The sequence below is a fragment of the Mirounga leonina genome, unplaced genomic scaffold (genome assembly GCF_011800145.1).
Source record: "Mirounga leonina isolate KUSES-001 unplaced genomic scaffold, KU_Mleo_1.0 Mir_115, whole genome shotgun sequence".
NCBI lineage: Eukaryota > Metazoa > Chordata > Mammalia > Carnivora > Phocidae > Mirounga > Mirounga leonina.
In genome coordinates this window covers 2198931-2219146 of record NW_023270268.1, presented here as the reverse complement: position 1 = coordinate 2219146, position 20216 = coordinate 2198931, and the positions used below count along the sequence as shown (strand labels likewise).

The window sequence follows — 20216 nt, the reverse complement described above, 5'->3', positions numbered from 1 at the left end:
TCTGTCGCAAAGAGATCTCGGGAAACACCACACTGATCTCGGATCCTGGCACTGCCACTCACCGGCTTTGCGACCCTGGTAAGTGACCTGTTCTCTGAGCCTCGTGAAAAGGGAGACCATGATATTACCCATGAGCAAGGCCAAATGGGATGAAGCATGCAAGAGCACAACCTGATCCATGGCAGACTCTCACATTTGTCCCCATCTTGTTCCACTCAAGAGCAGGGCCGCGGTTTCCAGTAAGAGTACAGCTGCTGTCACTCATGTGTCCAGAGGGCCACGTGCCCACAGTCCCATCAGCTGCTGACCCCTCAGCCAGAGAAAACAAGGCCCTATTCCCTTAGTGCAAGCAAACCCACACCTCATCCCCAATTCTTACCAACGGCCCTCTGGGCTCACTCTTTCTCTGGATTCCGAAAGCAGCGGTGATGTTGGCACCTGAAAATTACAAGAGGGAGAATCATGGGAATGATAAGAAGCTAAATAAAAGGAGTCCTTCACAGACCTTCAGCCTGAGGCCCCATGCTTCACCACAGGCCCGTGGGCCTGGAACACCGCCCCATCAGCTGCAGGCTGGCCTTGGACCATCCACCCAATGGACGTGTGGGGACCAGGCAAGACTGCTTCCTCTCTGAGTGGTCCCCTTGGCCTCTCCTGACTGCACTGCCTCAGGAGATCACGTCGCAGGCTTGTCTTCTCTGAGTTTCCCCAAGGCCTGGACACGTGTTTTGTGCTCTTCTCTTCACATGGACATCTGACCTACAGGCTCCCTACAGGAGGGGCTTGCTTTGAAGGTACTTCCTTGCAGCCTCCACAGCACCACGCATATAGTGGTGCCACAGACATCCGCCCAGTACTTAACGGATCAAAGGGATGGACGTGGTCTGTCTTTCTGCCTGAATCATGGCATATATGCTGATTTTGAATTTGTACATCATTGGCCATCCCAGGCTACGTGGTATGTGCCCTCAAGTTTTCCTCCTAAAATACCCCATTAAGATGCCTGCATGCGAGCTTGCTCCTGGTGTCTTCTTTCTCCCTCCTCTAAAGGGAACGAAGCTCTCCCCGACAGAGGCAGTGGTCTGCCCTCCTTCTGTGACCGAGCAACAATGAAGAGTGTCTCTCTAGTCAGAGCAGGGGACCCCCTGGCCCCAAACTTCACGACCCACTTCCCACAGCACCCACAGTGGAAGTGACAGTGGCCAAGACCTCCAAATAACCCCTTGCTCTCTGTAAGTCCAGGTTTCAGGAGAGAACGTGCTCAGCCAGAGTGCAATCTCATTTACTTTATGGCTGTTAATGTCTCACTATTAAGCGTCGGGTGGCATTCAGATCTCTCAGTTCTGTTCTCATGAGCTTCCTCCCGTGACCTGACCCTGGCCGCTGCCCCCCGTCTCACACACATGAACGAGCCTGCCCCGAGCCCCACCTGCCCCGCGACCACGGGCCTTCCAGTGGGCTGTCCTTCAACCCAGAGCCACAGCCGGTGCGCTATCCCCCGCCCCTGCACACGTAATGCTTAGGACAGACTCGGGATAACCTTCCCGTTGTTGTTCCCAACAGAAAGCTATGCACTTCTTCATCACTGTGATGGGAAGTGTGCCAAGGCAGGAGGAAACCAGCGGGCCACTTCCCGGGCCGCTCTTTGTAGATGGGTTATTTCAGCACCAGATGCTCGCAGCCACGCACCATGTGTCTAGAAACACTCCATTCACCTAAAGCCAGTCCTTTTCTTTTATGCTAACGTAGAGACATGTCTTGCAAAGTGCAACTTCAGTCTTCCGTACATGCGTCTCGAGAGAAAGCCAGCACTGCGTGTGTGTTGTGGGCAGGCTGTCCTACCCCTCAGCCAGGAAGGCAATGGTGTCTTTATGCTACTTGAAGACAGCTATTTTTTGGGGGGGGGACGGGACGGGAGTTAACATTTATTTTGAAGTAATTTCAAACTTAGAGAAGAGTTGTGAGAATAGAACAAAGAATTCATACTCCCAAAGAACCAAGATTCCCCAATTGTTAATATTTTGCCACATTTGCTTTATCAGTTTCTCTCTCTCTCAATACACTTATTTTTTTTGAACCATTTATGAGTAAGTTGCAGACATGAATTCCCTTTACCCAAATATTTCAGTGTACGTTCTCTAAGAGCAAGGGCATCCTTCAAATAAACACAATACAATTATAAAAAACCAGGAAATTAACATGGATACAATCCTGTTATGTAATCCACAGAATTGATTCAAAAAATTCGATTGTCCCAATAATGTCCTTCATAGCACAGAAAGATAGAAAGCAAGCAGGCAAGTCCAATCCGGGACCCTTTTCAGGCGCACACGCTGCCTGTCGGCGTCATGCCCTTCATGAAAGCTGCTCTCTTAACGTTTACGGGAGCCAGGAGCCTCCGGGCCACACTGCCTGCCCCCAGAACCTGCCTGTGTGGAGCCTCTGCAGCTTACACAGCATGAACCGGTCAAGGAACACAATTTGTGCAGCATCCACTAACCACCTGCAGGCCGTCCTGGTTCATAGTGTTGAGTTCCGCAGAAAGAGAACGGAAGCGCAGGGAAGTTCCCTGCACTCCAGGGCGGACAGGCCCACCGCACCCCGCCAGTGGCTGACCCTCCAGGTGCGTTCACCAGCGCTAAAGACGGAGCCCTTGCCCAAAAGGGCCAATCAGCTTAAATAAAATCTGCGCACCGGAGGGGTGCTTTATTCATTATTCCATTTCACCTGCTCCTCCGTAAAGGAAAATTTGAGAGATCTCATTCAATGTTCCCACTTAACACACAGCTGCCCTGAGCGACTGATGGAGTTCACTGCCCAAGCCCTCATGGCCTTAGCTGGGTTTTACTGTGATTACAAACACCAACCTGGTCCGAAGTCCACTGTGGCATAGAGCCCCTGCAGCGCCCCGCACTGCAGGAATGTCTCATGTGCCCCGTCAGTGGTGAACAGGAGCACGTCAGTGCCCAGGTGGTAGCGGAAGAGCTTCTGCAGGAACCGCAGGTAGTCATAATCACAGGTGAAGTAGCTGCCATATTCATTTTCAACCTACAAATTACAAAAGAGGCGGGGGAAATCAGGAGAGCCCGATACCCTCATTCTAAGGCAAGCTTTTGTTTGTAGACAATACCTGAGCATCTATGAGAGATGACAAGGCCCAATGACTGCCAAAAATATTTCTTACCCTCGGTCCTCAAACACTCATTTTCCAAAGAGCAATTCAGCATAAAAACTTACCTTCTACTATGTCCCACTCCACCAAAGTAAGAAAAACAAAAACCACCACGTCGGTTTTGGATTGTGGTGATGTTCTAGCCGGTACTAAATAATAGGTACTTTAAATGTGACATAAATAAGATCTTCCCATGGTAGAATATTAGAAAATGGGGGGAAATGCAAAGAAAATAGAAAAACCATGTGTTAATTCCTTTCTCCAGAGATAAGTGCTATAAGCATTCTGGCTTAGTTTTCCAGATTTACACACCTACACACACCCTAAATACACACGATAATACACAGTCATTGTTCTCTGTTCTCAAAACTGGTATCACGTTGCTTGCACCAGTTGTAACGTAAGTTTTGCACCTTAACACATTATGCAAAATGTCCACGGCAGTAACGAGGACAAATGCTGGCTGGATAAGGATGTACCCCATCATTTCCTTGATCTGCTGTCAAACGTTCAGGTGGTCCTCCTCCTTTTTGTGCTCCATCACCAACGCTCAGTCTGCGTTGAATATAGCATCAGTGGTTTTCAACCAGGAGTTATTGTCCCCCCAGGGAACATATGACAAACCTGCAGATATTTTGGGTTGTCACAAGTGGCGGGAGGGGGGAGTGTGCTGCTGGCACCCCAATGGGTAGAGGCCAGGGATGCTCCTAAACCTCCTACTTGTCAGCCTCCACACAAAGGATTGTCAGGTGCAAAATGGCAATAGTCCTGAGGGCACATTTCCACCTTCGCGAACTCTCAATGGGGGAGGACAGCACCCCCAAAGAGGTGAAAGTTGATTCTTACAGGAGAAAAGGACACCTTACTCTTTTTCATCTGTAAAGCACAGATATACATACACTTATACAGTAGATGGAAGGCATTAAAATTTCGTGGGGGAGGTAGTTAGAAAAAAATGTCTAAAGAGACTCTTTAGGGGCAACAACGAAGAAAAGGTGAAGAAACATTGCTGTGAAGCAATAAAATGAATGACCTTCAGCTCCACCCAATACATGAAAGAATCTTAGAGCTACGACATTGAGGGAAGCAATACAGATAGTATGCCCCCCACAGAAAATTCAAAACAGGCCCAACCCAACTATAAATCTGGGTACATACACAGGTGGCAAAAATAGAAACGACACCAAGAAACGAATAGCCGTGAAGGTCAGGACAGTGGGAAGGAGTGGGGTGGTCACGAAAGACACCAGGGAAACTTCTCCGGTGCTCGCCATATGCTATTTCCCATCTCGGGTGGTGGTTATGTGGGTGTTCTCATCCTAACGCTTCATTATGCCACACCCTGGTGTTAGAGTTCACGATTTTACAAAATGACAATAATACCCAGCCGTCCAGTCTCAACCTGCACATAGGCAAATAAATTTTTGTGATCCTGGGGAATCCATAGTCATTAAACATAAGCACAAGAAACTGTGATCCCTCCAAAAAGAGGGTGACTGGGAGAGACGGGTAAGGAAGCTTCTCTGGAGGGGCTGCCCAAGGTAGCTCTAGGGGGAAAGGCACTACCAGGGAAGAAGACAGGTAGAGAGCACTCCCTGTTTGCTAGATGGCCAGTAGCTTCATGTGACCTGTGGACAGTCAGGGAGTAGGCACAGGACGGTGAAGGACGGAGATGAACTAAACACCACCATCATTCTCTGCACAGGGCTGCTTCCCAAAGAGTTTAATGAATGACTACTTCCCTTTGATAATACTTTCATGTTACAGGTTCAGACTGCAGCGAGTATCCCCAGCACCAAGAGCTTCACTGGTCCTGAAGCCACCTTGAAAAAGGAGGAGTTTGCCCCTCACACAGAGCAGATTCCGCCCCCCCCCCGCCCCCCACCGGGGCAACTGCTCCTGACACTGATTAGTCCCACAGGTGTCCCTTTGGAAATAACTGAGAGCAACTCGAAGAAAAGCTTGCAAATACTGGCGAGATACTTTCCTCCTCATTTTCTTTCTCCCCCCCTCTTTTAATAAGATCTACTTAAATGGCTGTGTGTTCCTTTGTCCTTTGGCCATTCACAAGTTCAGAGCTAGTTCCAGGGTCAGCTCTAGCAACTAAGTGGGCCCGGAGCCTTTGCACCTCGTGTTCCTTTCTGCCCACCACCACACCCCAACCCAGAGGAACGCTCGAGTTTTCTAGAGCAAGGGGTCAGTCAACCTTTTCAATTAAGGCCCACGGGGTATTTCAGGGTCTGTGGCCACGTCTCTGCACTGATGAACTCTGCTCCTGATGTGCAAAAGCAGCCACGTTCACACGTGAACGACTGGGCGCGGCTGGGTGCCAAAGTACCGTTATTTACAAAAACAGGCCACCGCGGGTCCCCGTCTGAGAGTTTTAACTGTCTCATCCTGTAAGCTCCTTAATGAAGCCACAAGGCACTGTGACTTCTAAAGTTGTTGATCTTACACAACATCAGGTAGAAGTAGGGCTGTTACCTTAGGAGGAATACCCCATAAACTGGATGAAGCGAAGTTGTGCGTGAAAGGTCCCCACTCCTAATTATTTTCATCTTGGATATTATTAATAGGCATCTGCGGCTTTACTTATTTTAGGTGTGGTCTTGGTACCAACTGAGATAAACACCCACATAGGCAAACCAGCTAAGGTGGAGCTGGATTAGCTAACCCCTCCAGAAGAGAACACTTGCTACATGACTGAGTCATAAGGATGAATAAAGGACCAGGCAGGGCTCTCTGCACCTCACTTTTGTCCTGCCTGCAGACACATAGGCAGGGCCTCTTCAAACTCTCCAGGCACCCAGACAGAGCACCAACACCATGAACTGAGTAAAGCCATCATTTTGCCCCATGGCCTGAATGTAGACAGACATGGAAATCAGCTTTTTTTTTTTATAAGATTTTATTTATTTACTTGACAGAGGGAGAAAGAGCACAAGCAGGGGGAGCAGCAGAGGGAGAGGGAGGAGCAGGCTCCCCATTGGGCAGGGAGCCTGATGCGGAGCTCGATCCCAGGACCCTGGGACCATGACCTGAACTGAAGTCAGACGCTCAACAAACTGAGCCCCCAGGCATCCCAAAGATTTTTTAATGATATGAAAAAATGCTTATGACATAAGACTAAAGTAAGAAAAGTCGGATAAGAAACTGGTCACACAGTTTAAACTGACTCTGTAAAAAGACATTTTTTAAAGGCATGGGAAAAAATTCAAGGAAATCTCTCCAAAATATGAAAAGCTTTGCTTCTGACCCCGGACATTTAAGTGAAATTATGGCTTTTCTGTTTTCTTATATTCTTCTGTAGCTCCCACACTTACTTGTTTATTTAGTAGTCAAGGGGCACACAGACTAGGTGGCATTCAAGCAGGTGGACGTGTGAAAGGCGGAGGAGGAGGCTGAGTCCCCGGGGAGGACCCACAGTCAAGTTCAGGCCATCCGAGGCTGCCAGGGATGTACTCAAGAAATGCCCCCAGGGCAGCCAACATTGCGCTCCTCTGCAGAGTTCATATCTGATTATGCTTTTCGTGGCATTTCAATAACCAAAAGGTACAGAAAAGTTGTGAGCAAAAATTAAAAGTGACTTGGAAAGAAGCAAAGACTAATAAAGGAGGAAGACTAGAGAAAACTTGAGATTAAGAGAAAGGAAGAAGACCCGGCCATGCAAAGACACACTCAAGTTGCAGCCTTGAAACTTCACACAGAAAAGTGGGCTCCTGTATGCTTCACCAGTACAGACTCAGGTCAGGTGGAGGGGCATTCGGCGCTCCCTGGACATCCCTCTGGGAGCAGCAACCTGGCCTCTCTTCAACGTGCAGTGTCAGAAAGGTCCCTCTGGCCAGATCCGCCTTCTCATTGCTTCATTCGACATACACCTGCAGGCCAAGAGAGCGGCCATGCTCCCTTCCCACAGTGAGCGTCCCTACAACTGTCCATAGTATTGTCCCTAAGAAGGAAATCTTGGCCACAGTTCTGTAGGGCGCACCACACCGCACCGCACTGTTTCAGGATGCAGCCAGTGTTACATTTATTCCTTGGCAAATGACTAGTGAACATGCTTTAATGTTTTAACCTAAGGAATTTTGCAAACATCACAAGTTGTTGCAGGTCAAGGGTCCCCATTTTTCACAGGGAAAATACTTGGCACACGATCTACCCCACAATATCGCAGTCTTTGCAGAGCAAAGGACAGATAAAAGAAGGAGAGTGGGGGCAGGAAGCAGGAGGGAAAATATAATGGCCCCCAATTCAGCACATCCTCTTTCCACGTCAGCGAGAGCTGACAGCCTAAGCAGGACAGACACCGGAGCATTTCCATCTGTGCTGTATCCCTGCGGCCTGACACACTAGAGAAAGAGACAGGCCACAGGATCAGCGGACCTGGGACCTATGCTGCCATCCGGATTCGGCCACCTGCCAGCCGGGTGACCTTGGCCGAGTCACTCAACCTCTTCGAAGTTCTTCTTCTTCTTCTTTTTTTTTTTTTTAAAGATTTTATTTATTTATCTGACAGAGAGAGACACAGCGAGAGAGGGAACACAAGCAGCGGGCGTGGGAGAGGGAGAAGCAGGCTTCCCGCCGAGCAGGGAGCCCGATGCGGGGCTTGATCCCAGGACCCTGGGATCATGACCTGAGCCGAAGGCAGATGCTCAACGACTGAGCCACCCAGGCGCCCCGAAGTTCTTCTTTTAAAAGAGACGGTGGTTGGAATAACGGAATAGGGTCTATAGGGCCGTCAGCACAGGGCCTGGTACACAGCAGGCATTCAAAACGATAACGCCTCCCCAAAATGCAACTTCAAGAAAACCACCAGCTGTGGCACTGCCTCACAAAGAAACAGACTTGTGAGGCTCATAGCTGCATCACTCCTGCGTATGCTGTGGATGGATGAAAGCTTTCCCTACCGCCCGCCCATGCTCGTCTCTAGGTTACCTGCACGGTTATGATTGGCCCTCCATTCTGATAGAGGAGAGGCTTCATCTTGGGCAGGAGGACTCCCAACCATTTGTCCACGGCTGCAAGGTAACCTGGAAAACAAGACAGGTTAACTCCACTCCACACCTGGTCCTGCAAACAGACACAAGGCCACCCCCTTACCCTGGAGCTCGCAGCTGAGACCAGGACATGCTGGATTCAATGACTACGTGAAATGGGTAGCTGCTGCACTGAAAGTCTCAGAGAAGTTGTCCTGCAAGGAGCCATGTCCTCAATGAGCTCTCAGTAGACAACAAGCGGTACGCACGGTACCTGTCCTCACTACTACACGCCAAGCATGGAGTGCAGGAGGCATCCAGCCCATGTTTGTTGAATGAAGAAAAGAGTGCCTGAATGGTGTGTCTTTCTCTCTGTCAGAGTGTGTGGGGGGGTGTTTTTCCTTTTTATTTATTTTATTTTATTAATTTTCAATTTTTTAATTTAGATTCAATTTAGTTAACATATAGTGTATTATTAGTTTCAGGGGTAGAATTCAGTGATTCATCAGTTGCGTGTAATACCCAGTGCTCATTACGTCATATGTCCTCCTTGATGCCCATCACCCAGTTACCCCATCCCCCCACCCATCTCCCCTCTAGCAACACTGTTCGTTTTCTAGAGTTAAGAGTCCCTTATGGTTTGCCTCCCTCTCTGTTTTTGTCTTATTTTATTTTTCCTTCCCTTCCCCATGTTTATCTGTTTTGTTTCTTAAATCCCACATATGAGTGAGATCATATGGTATTTGACTTTGTCTGACGGACTTATTTCGCTTAGCATAATACCCTCTAGTTCCATCCATGTCATTGTAAATGGCAAGATTTCATTTTTTTTTTGATCGCTAAGTAGTATTCCATCGTATATAAGAACCACATCTTCTTTATCCATTCATCTGTCAGTGGACATCTGGGCTCTTTCCATAATTTGGCTACTACGGACGTTGCTACTATAAACATTGGGGTGCAGGTGCCCCTTCAGATCACCATTTCTCCAAAGAGGACATACAAATGGCCAAATGGCCAAAAGACACATGAAAAAATGCTCAACATCACTCAGCATCAGGGAAATACAGATCAAAACTACAATGAGATACCACCTTACACCAGTCAGAATGACTAAAATTAATAAGTCAGGAAACGACAGATGTTGGTGAGGATGTGGAGAAAGGGGAACCCTCCCACACTGTTGGTGGGAGTGCAAACTGGTGCAGCCACTGTGGAAAACAGTACGGAGGTTCCTCAAAAAGTTAAAAATAGAGCTACCCTATGACCCAGCAATTGCACTACTGGGTGTTTTTCCTTTTTATCTTATTTTAATTTAATCAATGGTTAGCTGCTCTTATCACCATCTCCAACGCTAGCATCACCAGGAAAAACTGAAGTCTTCAGAAGACGGAAGTGCAGCTAAATGGGACCTTCTGAGTGATCAGGGTTTACAGCTAAAATAATTTCTAGTTGTTTAAAAAGACAAGAAAAAGACTTCATTTACAGATCACTCTGTAGACAAATGAATTGCCAGTTTGATTAGCTAGATGCTATCACTGGCCATGTAATTTAATGAGAAAGTAGGAAGAGAAAGCATTAAAGTGAGTCGGTAAACCACAAACAGGGCCCAATGCCAGTTCAAAGTTACCAGTTTATCAGCAAGATCTGGTCAAATAGTTCAAGCGAGCCTTACTTCCTACACATTCGATGCCTGCAGTGGACAGTGATTAACCCTCACACTTCCAGTAAGCTTTCAGAGGTACAGAGGTACCCCAGCCTTCAAAATACCTGATACTTCTGATATAAAATGTCTAAAGACATCATAAATTCTCTCAAGACATCTGTAACAACTTACCTGGATCCGAAGAACGGAGAATAATAGACTCTTTTAATAATAGCCAAGCAGGTAATCCTCCCTAGGATGGGGGTTGGGAAGGGGAGAGAAAAGAAGAAGAGAAAAGCCATTATAACATCTGGGGATCCGGGAAGGGAAAGGAATACCCTTAGCAGTGAGGGAAAAGAAGAAAAGTTTCACAGAGAAAAGGTATTAACTGGGCTTTCTGGTTTATAACTTCCAAGGAAACTAGAAATTGTAACACAGTGAAAGATGACTTCACACGCATGCAGTGTTTGGAGAATCAAAGCCTTTGTATAATTATTCCACTTAAGAGGGAGACAGGGCCCATATCACTACCTGCTTTTTACAAAGGGGGAAACTGAGCTACATGAGTTCGCACTAAGAGGAGGACACCTGCCTTCTGACCCTTACCGGTTCCTCTCTGCTGAGGCACCTCCTAAGGTAAAGGACGCCTGCGCTGGCTACAGTGACAGGCTCAGTGGGATCTGCAATTAGAGACTTATTTAAACTGCTTTAATTCACTTTCTCCCAGATCCCTGCCTGCCAGCCCACCCGTCGGGCGCACCAGCCAGGTAGAGCCCAGTCTAGACGTACTCACCATGTCCCACTCTGCACAGATGTAGGGTCCAGGCCTCAGGATGACCAGCAGTCCCAGCTCCTGGGCCAGCTTAATAAAATATTCCACATCATGTTCCCCAGAAAACTGGTACTGTCCTGGCTGGGGCTCGTGAAAGTTCCAGGGCACGTACCTGCCGAGACACACATAGCCCCTTCTTGGAAAGGGTTCAAAAATCCAGGGTGTAAACCCTCAGACACTCACACAGCTCCCTCCGGCAGCCCCTTGGGAACCAGGCCTTGTTTCAAGTTTTCTCAGCAGTTACCCAAGGGAACCAAATTTGGTGGGGGACACTTAAGTTTATGACCCACAAAGAATGCCCATTCCTATGTAATGACTTTAAAAAACCACAGAATTACATGAACACAAATTACTACTATGTAAAAATTATGTATGCCCGTGTAAGGCCAAAGGAAAATGAAAGTATCTATGCTAAGGTAATAAGAGGTATACTTTTCTTTTTGAAAAATTTTTTAAGAAAAATAAAAAACAAAAAAACCTCTGACCCCTGTGTCCTCCTGCAAAAGATTTTGTCAGGAACGGCACGCGGGAAGTAAAGTGACAAAAACTTCTACCAGTTCCCCTGGCTGCCTTCAGCCTGGACCACAGACTACATTACGAAGCTACCTGCTGCCATCACAGAGGTCTCTTGGATGACCCCTGGCTCGTGGCCTTTTCCCACAATCCCATGGCTTCAGGGCTCCCTGGGACAGATAGCCTTGGTCCCCCAGAGCGAAGTGTTAAACTGCAGGTAGGTCCCCGAGCCCCAGGAATCTGCCTCTGCATTTCCCTCACCCCTTATCTTGAAGAGGCTATCGGCAATCCTCATCAGTAGTGAGAAAACCAGAGTGGTCAGCCGCACCAACTTTCGCCCCAGTTAGTCACCTTGCAACAGCAGAAGAGATGAGGAGAGATAGTTATTGGGGGAGTTCTGTAAGTCTCGGCTATAGAATTACCCCATCAGAACCACAAGGAAAACTGGGTTTCAGGAATCTACCTGACGTGGCATACGACCCCTAGAGCTGAGGAAAGCCGTGCTGCCTACAAACACTCCAAAGTCTAGGGAGACTGCTGGCCAGAAACAGGCGCTTGGGTAAATTTCAGTGTCACCAGCTGTAAATGGGAATGAAGAAATGGAATCTTTCATGAAAAGTGCCCTGCACACGGAAAATGCTCTGTCACTGTTACTCCCCTTTGCCTTTTTTTTTTTTTTAAAGATTTTATTTATTTATTTGACAGAGAGAGACACAGCAAGAGAGGGAACACAAGCAGGGGGAGTGGGAGAGGGAGAAGCAGGCCTCCCGCAGAGCAGGGAGCCCGATGTGGGGCTCGATCCCAGGACCCTGGGATCATGACCTGAGCCGAAGGCAGACGCTTAACGACTGAGCCACCCAGGCGCCCCACTCCCCTTTGCCTTTTTAAGCTAAGGTTCATTTTATGATTTCCAGAGACCAAGTTCAAGATCGGAAGAAGTGGTTAATTATCTGAAGAAGGGCCAATTGAGCTGATGCCAAGCCCCTCCCGGAACTCCAGATTATGTTGTGTCCCATTCTGAGGAGCGAAATCGCTAGCTGCATGGAGAAATGCAGCTGTGCCCTCTGTCTAGGTGTGGGTGTCTAGGCCCAGGTGAGAGCCCAGTGCCCTCCTACTTACGTTTGGATGGCGTTCAGCCCAGCCATCCTCATCTTCAGCAGCCGGTCCTTCCAGTAAAAGCGGGGCACGCGGAAATAGTGAATGCTTCCTGAGATATAGCGGAAGGGCTGGCCATCCTTCAGGAAGCGGTTGTGACCATAGTCGATCTTGAATGTCCTCTGGGAAGCATTCTACAGAGCAAGGATGGGACAACATGAGAACCTCCATCTTCTGCATTTCGGAAGCAGACACTCTGACCATGGCAAGTGGCTCCCTGCCTCTTTCATTTGTGGAATTTGCTGATGGAGTTAATGCCTGGCTTCTGGGCTATAAAACAAAGCACTGCTAAGCCAGTGGCTAATGCACCCAGGCAACAGAAATCATCAGGGAGGACCCATGTGCAGGACTCCAAAGGTTTTACCTTCCAGAGGCCTGCGCCAATGTGACAATCGGTGGATGAGACACAGAAGTTTTATTCCCAAAGGGAAAACCCTGCTGGAGGAGACTCTCTCCTTGGTATAGCAAAGCACAGTGTCCTGGGAATAGAACACATACATGGACACCCTCCATCCCTGTGGCTGTGACCGGCTGGAGCACTAGATGTATCTCGACAGTCATGTCACCTTGCTGAAAGCAACAGATGAGAAGTCTAAAGTCCTGGCTGGGGCTCTAAGTCTTGCAGTGACTAGGCAAACACCCTCTCTAACCCTGTATCCATAAACACGCAGGACGTCAGACTAAATGAACTTTAAGGCAGTATATTTCAAATTACAGGCTTCAACCCAATTTGTGATTCATGAACCTAATTTGAGTGATGATTGGCAAGTATTGTTTTATTAAACTTTTGTTATATATACATATACAGAGTTGCATTTGATATATGTCTCTACTGGGTTGCAATGAAAGGCGTATTTCTAGCAAAATCTAGGCAAATCAAATTTCAAGAAACACTGGGGATCGGTTCAGAAGCTAAAATGCTAGGATTTGAAAGGGAAGCCAATGGTTAGGTAGAATAGAACACTGCCCTCTGGTGGAGGGAAAAAGGCAGCGAGGTGTCCTGAGTGCCAACAGGACCAGGGCCATAAGAAACCAGTTAATTGCTTTCCTCCATTGCTGGTAAGATTCCCTGTGCAGCTTTAGGCTTTTTTTAAAAAAGCTTTTTTTCATAGCAGTACCACAGTTCATGACAGCTTTGGAGGCCTCCCTTGAAGCCATATCTGGAAACAACTGTAAGAGCATAGGTCCTAGATCACATTTGGCCTGAAATCGAACTAGGGAGTTAAAGCACTGCGATGGAAAGTTAAACAACTCAGAGTAGATCGCTCAGGGGCAAATGGAAAGCTATACTGTATGTGAGTTCACCTCAATAAAGCTAACCAAAAATAAATGAATAACTAATTTAAGAATCATTTCTGGGGCGCCTGGGTGGCTCAGTCGGTTAAGCGACTGCCTTCGGCTCAGGGCATGATCCCTGGGTCCTGGGATCAAGCCCAGCATCAGGCTCCCTGCTCATCAGGAAGCCTGCTTCTCCCTCTCCCACTCCCCCTGCTTGTGTTCCCTCTCTCACTGTATCTCTCTCTGTCAAATAAATAAATAAAATCTTTAAAAAATTAAAAAAGAATAATTTCTAAAGAAAGGGCCAGAGCATCAATCGCATATCACTTTGTTCTTCTAGTAAACAAGGCTTTGACTGTCATTCAAACGCAAGAAACTCCTGAAGAAACGAAAAATATGAAAGTTACTTCTTATACCAGGTGCCCCAATGGATGATTTTAAAAATCATTAGGTGCCAAAAAAGAGTTTCCTACACATCCTGTGAGTTCAGAGGTGATGCATGAGGTGCAGAAATTCTTTGCACAGGTAGAAAGGGGGTAAGCTACGGGGAAATGCAGAGGGGCATTTGTAGCCCGCCTGTCTAGGGGAAGGGGCTCAGAGGAGCAGATGAGGTTGCTGAGACCTGATCTTAGCAGACGATGGACTCAGGCCTTTGTCCCACTCAGAGGAGCACCACCCCTGCATCCAAACAACCCCAGAATCCAGCCCAAGTATCTCCCTGCCGTCCATTTACAAATATTACAACCACCTACTATGTGCTGAGTAATATCAGAGGGAGCCACACAGATGTGACCACAGCCTACATGAAGCTTCCATCTAGACTAGATGTCAACATCGTGAGACCCAGATGGTAAAGTAAGGATAAGATCATCATGCTGCACACCTTAACTTACACAGTATTAGCTATCAATTATACCTCAATAAAGCTGGGGTCAGGGGTAGAGTGGAAAGCTGCAGTGGTAATAAATGGCACATGACCCAGGAGTGGGGCGTGCGGACAAATTTCCCAGAGGGAGGAACTCTGGTTCTCAACCTTGGCCAGGCATCAGAATCACCTGTGCAAATTTTTAAAAACAGCAAAGTCAGGCCTCACCCCCAGACATTCAGATTTTATTTTGGGTGGAGGCATCGGCATTTTTTAAAACTGCCCAGATGATGATGTCAGGTACAGCCAAGGTTGGGAATTACTGGCTTGAGCTAAGCCCCAGGATGAGGAGCAGCTGGGCGAGGGAAAGGACACAGGCAGAGAAGACAGTGTGTGGGGTGCGGAGAAGGAGCCCTAGAACCTCAGTACAGACCGTGCACGGCAGAGAGCTGAAGATGGACAGGGACCAGACCAAATGAGCCCTGACGTCCACATTCATGGGCCTGGGCTTTATGCCAAGAGCTGTGGAGAGCAACTTACACGGAAGACCACGTGAAAACATGTGTTTTCAGGGGCACCTGGGTGGCTCAGTCATTAAGCGTCTGCCTTCGGCTCAGGTCATGATCCCAGGGTCCTGGGATCGAGTCCCACATCCGGCTCCCTGCTCAGCGGGAAGCCTGCTTCTCCCTCTCCCACTCCCCCTGCTTGTGTTCCTGCTCTCACTCTCTCTCTCTCTGTCAAATAAATAAACAAAACAAAACAAAACATGTGTTTTCAAATGTCGGGCACTCTGGCCTTTTCCTGAAGCTGCAAAAGGGAAACAGAGTCATGGACCGTGGCGGCGGCAGAGAGGTGGGCAGTGGACAGGAGGCGGAACCCCCAGGACCAGGGGGTGGTTAGATGTAGGACACAGGGGCTAACCTGAAGAGGCTCCCACAGGTCTCAGGTGGAAAAATTGGGGGCATTTAGAAAAAGAGAGAGACTTAAAAGAGGTATCAACTGGGGGAAATTAAAGCCTGCACGGATATTAACAACTGGGAGTTACATGTACATGATTCCTCTGCTCAATGTCAGCCTCTTAAAAATGGAACAAGCAGACACTACGTCCCTCATGTTGTGATTCAACAGGAAGTACAGCTCCACCTAGAAGCAGGCCTCATTACTGAACTTGAACCTCAACTGAACCTTAATCTACCCATAGCACAAGGAAGCAAAATATGCCAAATCCCAAGTGTGGGACACTCTAGAAGTCCAATGATAGAGTTGCTCCAACAGATTGATGGCATTAAAATCAAACAAAATAAAGAGTATTGTTAGAAAATAAAAGAGAACTTAAGAGGCATAACGACCTAATGCAGCATCGGAACCTGGTTTGGATCCCGATTCTAAGGAACTGCAAAAAAACCCAATGTTGAGATGGAAAGTCTGAACAGAGATCAGGCATTAGGTGGAATTAAAAGAATTACTGTTCATTCTGTTGGCTAAAACAGTGGCATGCTGATTACACAAAAGAAAAAAAAAGTTCTCATCAGTTAGAGATACATACAGAAGTTTCTATGGGTAGAATGACACAACCTCTGGGGTTACTACAGATGAAAAAGAAGAAGAGCAAACAAAACAGCAGAGGGCACACAGCGCAAAGCTGATCACTGTGGAAGCTGCTATGGACACCTGGTATTCTTGGTTCGTTTGTGTGTTTGTTTTAATTGCAACACTGTTTAAACCAAATCGCACCTCAAAATAAAGCCTTTTTCTTGGTTATAAGAAAAACAAAACCATACTTTCATGAAAAGACTAGTAACAAATGTTCACAGCAGCTTCATTCATAATTGTCTAAAACTGGAAGTAAGCAAACGTCCATCAACAGGAGAAAGGATACACAAACTTCAGTGTGTTCATACGATAGAATACATCTCAGCAATAAAGCAAAACTACTGGTGCTGCCAATAATACGGATAAATCTCAAAACTGTCATGCTGAGTTTGAGCCCTACACAAAAGGTTCCCACTATATGAGCCCATTTATATGAAGCTCTAGAGCAGGCAAATCTAATCTATGGCGGGAAGTAATCAGAGTAGTTGTTGTCTTTGGGAGGGGGAAGGCAGGTACTGCTTGGTAAGGAACATGAGGGAACTTTCTGGGGTAATGGTAATCTTCTAGCTGAAAACGGGTTTCGGATTATACAGGTGTGTGCATTTCTCAATACTCATCAAAGGGTACCCTTGAGATCTGTATATCTCATTGTATGTAAAGTCTACCTTAAAGGGGGAAAGAGAGTTATAAACAAATATTCACCTCTAATTAATGATAGAGGACATGCTTGGGGGAAAAGTACACTGACGCCTGCAACTTACTTTTGAACACATCCAAAAAAGATGGATTGATGGGTGGATGGATGGAGGGATAGAGTGATAGTAATATGTTAATGGTGGAATCTGGACGGTGAGTATAAAATTCTTTCAACTCTATGTGTGAAAATTTTCCTAATAAAATGTTGACAAAATAAAAAAGGGGGGGGACTGGGGAAAGGCGTTCAAAAGGTACAACTTCCAGCTAAAAGATAAATAAGCACTAGAGATGAAATGTACAACATGGTGACTATAGTTAACATTGCTATGTGATATACAGGAAAGTTGTTAAGAGGGTAAATCCTAGGGGAGCCTGGGTGGCTCAGTCGGTTGAAGTGTCTGACTCTTGGTTTTGGCTCAGATCGTGATATTGGGGTCCGTAAGGCTCGGCACTCAGCACAGAGTCTGCTTGTCCCTCTCCGTCTGCTCCTTCCCCCCTCTCATAAATAAATAAAATTTTAAAAATATTTTATTTATTTGAGAGAGAGAGAACATGTGCATGAGCAGGGGGAGAGAGAGAAGCAGACTCGCCACTGAGCAGGGAGCCCGATGCGGGGCTTGATCCCAGGACCCTGAGATCATGACCAAGAGTAGGCTACTTAACTGACTGAGCCACCCAGGCACCCCTCACAAATAAATAAAATCTTTTTTTAAAAAAAAAGAGGGTAAATCCTACAAGTCTTTATCGCAAGGAGAAAACTTTTTTCCTTTCTTCTTTTTTTCTTTCTTTTCCACCGTATCTATATGAGATTGACATTAGCTGAACATACAGTGGTGATCATTTCACAATATATGTAAATCACAATATCATGCTGTACACCTTAAACTTATACAGTGATGAGAATCATTTGTCAGTAAAACTGGAAAAATAAATATAAATAAATAAAATTAAAAAGTGGACTGACGAAGGGCGCCCGGGTGGCACAGTGGGTTGAGTGACAGACTCTTCATTTCAGCTCAGGTCGTGATTTCAGAATCATGAGATTGAGCCCTGCCTCAGGTTCCATGCTCAGTGGGAGTCTGCTTAAGATTCTCTCCCAGGGATCCAGGAGTGCTGGGGTGCCCATGCCCCCGGGGCCAACCCTCAACCAATGGGGTGGATAGTTGCATCTTTTAGGCAGACAATACTGGAGATGTTCTGTGTATCTTCCAGGAGATCCTGGCAGGATTCTGACCCTACTGCCCACAGTGAGAACCATGATATATCCTTTTACAGACTTCTCCTTCTTTCCACCTGTGCTTCATGCCTGCATTCTTGGATCACTTCTCAGATCACCTGCACTCAAGCCCTTGTTTCATGTTTTGCTTCTAAAAGAACCCAAATTAAGACAATGGGTACCAGGATTGGCCTAAACAGCAGATCCTCAGGCTGTGAACCTATACCTGGATTTCTCATATCTATCAACAGCAACAAAACCCTAGAATTGGTGTTAAGTGGGTGGTGACACCCCACAGTATGCAAATATGAATTCTACGGTCCTCACCTGTGCCGGACTGACAGCAGGTACCGGCAGAAGAGGAGTTGGTGTCTACATCAGCTCTACCCCTGGAATGGGGGGGAAGGGGTACTGGTAATTCACAAGGATTGTGAAGTTGGCTGATTTTTATTAGCAGATTTGGAAGCTTTGAAGAAAGATTGCCTGATGGGATCAACATCCACTCCAGGCATTGTGTGATGCTGGAGGCTTCTGTGACTATCTTTAAAGAGACTATGTCTCCAGCTAGAAGGGTAAGGCTCAGGACTTAACCACGTGGGCACACTGGGAGAGGACCTTGAGGGACAGAATGTAAGGCCGGCCAGAGGGAAGTTTATTGACAGTGCACTCTCCCATGACCTGTGAGTTACCATCTTTTTTTTTTTTTTTTTTAAGATTTTATTTATTTGCAGAGAGAGACACAGCAAGAGAGGGAACATAAGCAGGGGGAGTGGCAGAGGTAGAAGCAGGCTTCCCGTTGAGCAGGGAGCCCAATGCGGGACTCGATCCCAGGACCCCGGAATCATGAACTGAGCCGAAGGCAGACGCTTAATGACTGAGCCACCCAGGCGCCCCTGTGAGTTACTATCTTGACAAGGTACCTTAAGCCAGTTCTGATGCTGTTGGGAGCTGGCTCCTTGGAGCCGGAGCATGATATCGGCCTACGGGAAATGAGGTGGAGATGCCAGGATGGGCCTGGCATCCTGAGGAATGTGTGAGATGTCTCAAAGAGATGGAATGTAAAAATGGTGACCAGACAACCCACCATCTGACTATATCCCCCAGGACAGGCCAGAGAACGCTCCCTTCAGGAAGGAATGCACTACTGAGGAGGGCCCTGGCATCCTCGAGAAGCCCAGTGAGGCTGTCCTCTGTAGGCGAGGGATGACAGAAAATGCTGCCGTGGCACTGAGGATGACGAGACTCTGGCATCACCAGAGAGGGACCACACAATCACCACAATGACCAGCTAGGCCAGAGTGCAACCAGGGCGTGCCGACCTGTGGCAATCTCAGGCAAAGGCTCATAAACCACAGCACTTCCAGTGGGTGGGATGACTGGGTAACCAGCCAGTGTGCTGCCTGACGTGTCCAACAAGGAAAAAACAACCAAGAACTCACGAGTACTGCAATGGAAAATTGACTGAAGGGAGGGCTGGATGGATCCCCTGAGGAAGAACCCTGTGATGCCACTCCAGTACACACAATGAATAGTCCCCTAATCCTTCCCCAACAGAACTCGAGTACCTGGGGAACATGGCGCCCCAGAACCTCTGGGGACGGTTGGATCCACCTGAGCTGACATACCAGGGTATTCTGAAATGTAATGGCATTTACCGCTCTTTAGAAGACCGGGGAGAAAGGGAACCATGGCCCAAGTCCTTCTCTACATGGGTCCAACAAGTCAGAGGGCCTATCCTATGGTGATTTCCCTGGTCGTGAGCACGAATTCGGATGGTTCCCACACCGCAAGTCAGAGGCATTATGGAGGGAAGAGCCAAGTGGAAATCGTGGAAGTGCCCACTCCCCACCTCGATCCAAGATAAATCTGAGGCAAGCCCACAATTCCTCCTGGGATGGCAGATCCTCATATCCGCTCCACAAAGTCTCACAAAACATTCTCATCATATCCCTATTCCTGTCACATGTGCGCCCCTGCAAAAAGCAGACAGATCACGGTGCAGGATGGTGGGCTACAAACTGAGCTAGGCGGCACCTGCCGTGTGGGTGTAGTATTATTACTGGAGAGTCAACGCAGCCCTGGCGCTTGGTCTGTGGCTAATGTTCTATTCTTTTCAAAACCATCAGTAGAAAGGATCAAAAGCAGCTTGTTTGTAAGTGGGCAGGAGAGCAGTACACATTCTCTTGTCCCAGGGCCCCCGACTGCCCCACTCTCTCCCGTGAGACACCCTGGTCATCAGCACATCCCATTGGCTGTCATGCTGGTCTGACAGATA

At 47.4% G+C, this 20216-nt stretch overlaps 1 protein-coding gene across 1 annotated transcript in view; it reads right to left on the bottom strand.

Annotated features, from left to right (window-relative positions):
- Positions 1 to 20216, bottom strand: part of GLB1 (galactosidase beta 1) — an 81439-nt gene that overhangs the window by 46699 nt on the left and 14524 nt on the right. Inside the window, exons 2-7 of the mRNA XM_034991608.1 lie at positions 12258 to 12427; positions 10587 to 10737; positions 9986 to 10046; positions 8108 to 8202; positions 2868 to 3048; positions 380 to 438 (exon numbers count right to left, since the gene is read on the bottom strand). Coding sequence (XP_034847499.1) covers positions 380 to 438; positions 2868 to 3048; positions 8108 to 8202; positions 9986 to 10046; positions 10587 to 10737; positions 12258 to 12427 — 717 coding nt within the window. The remainder of the gene's footprint in view (positions 1 to 379; positions 439 to 2867; positions 3049 to 8107; positions 8203 to 9985; positions 10047 to 10586; positions 10738 to 12257; positions 12428 to 20216) is intronic.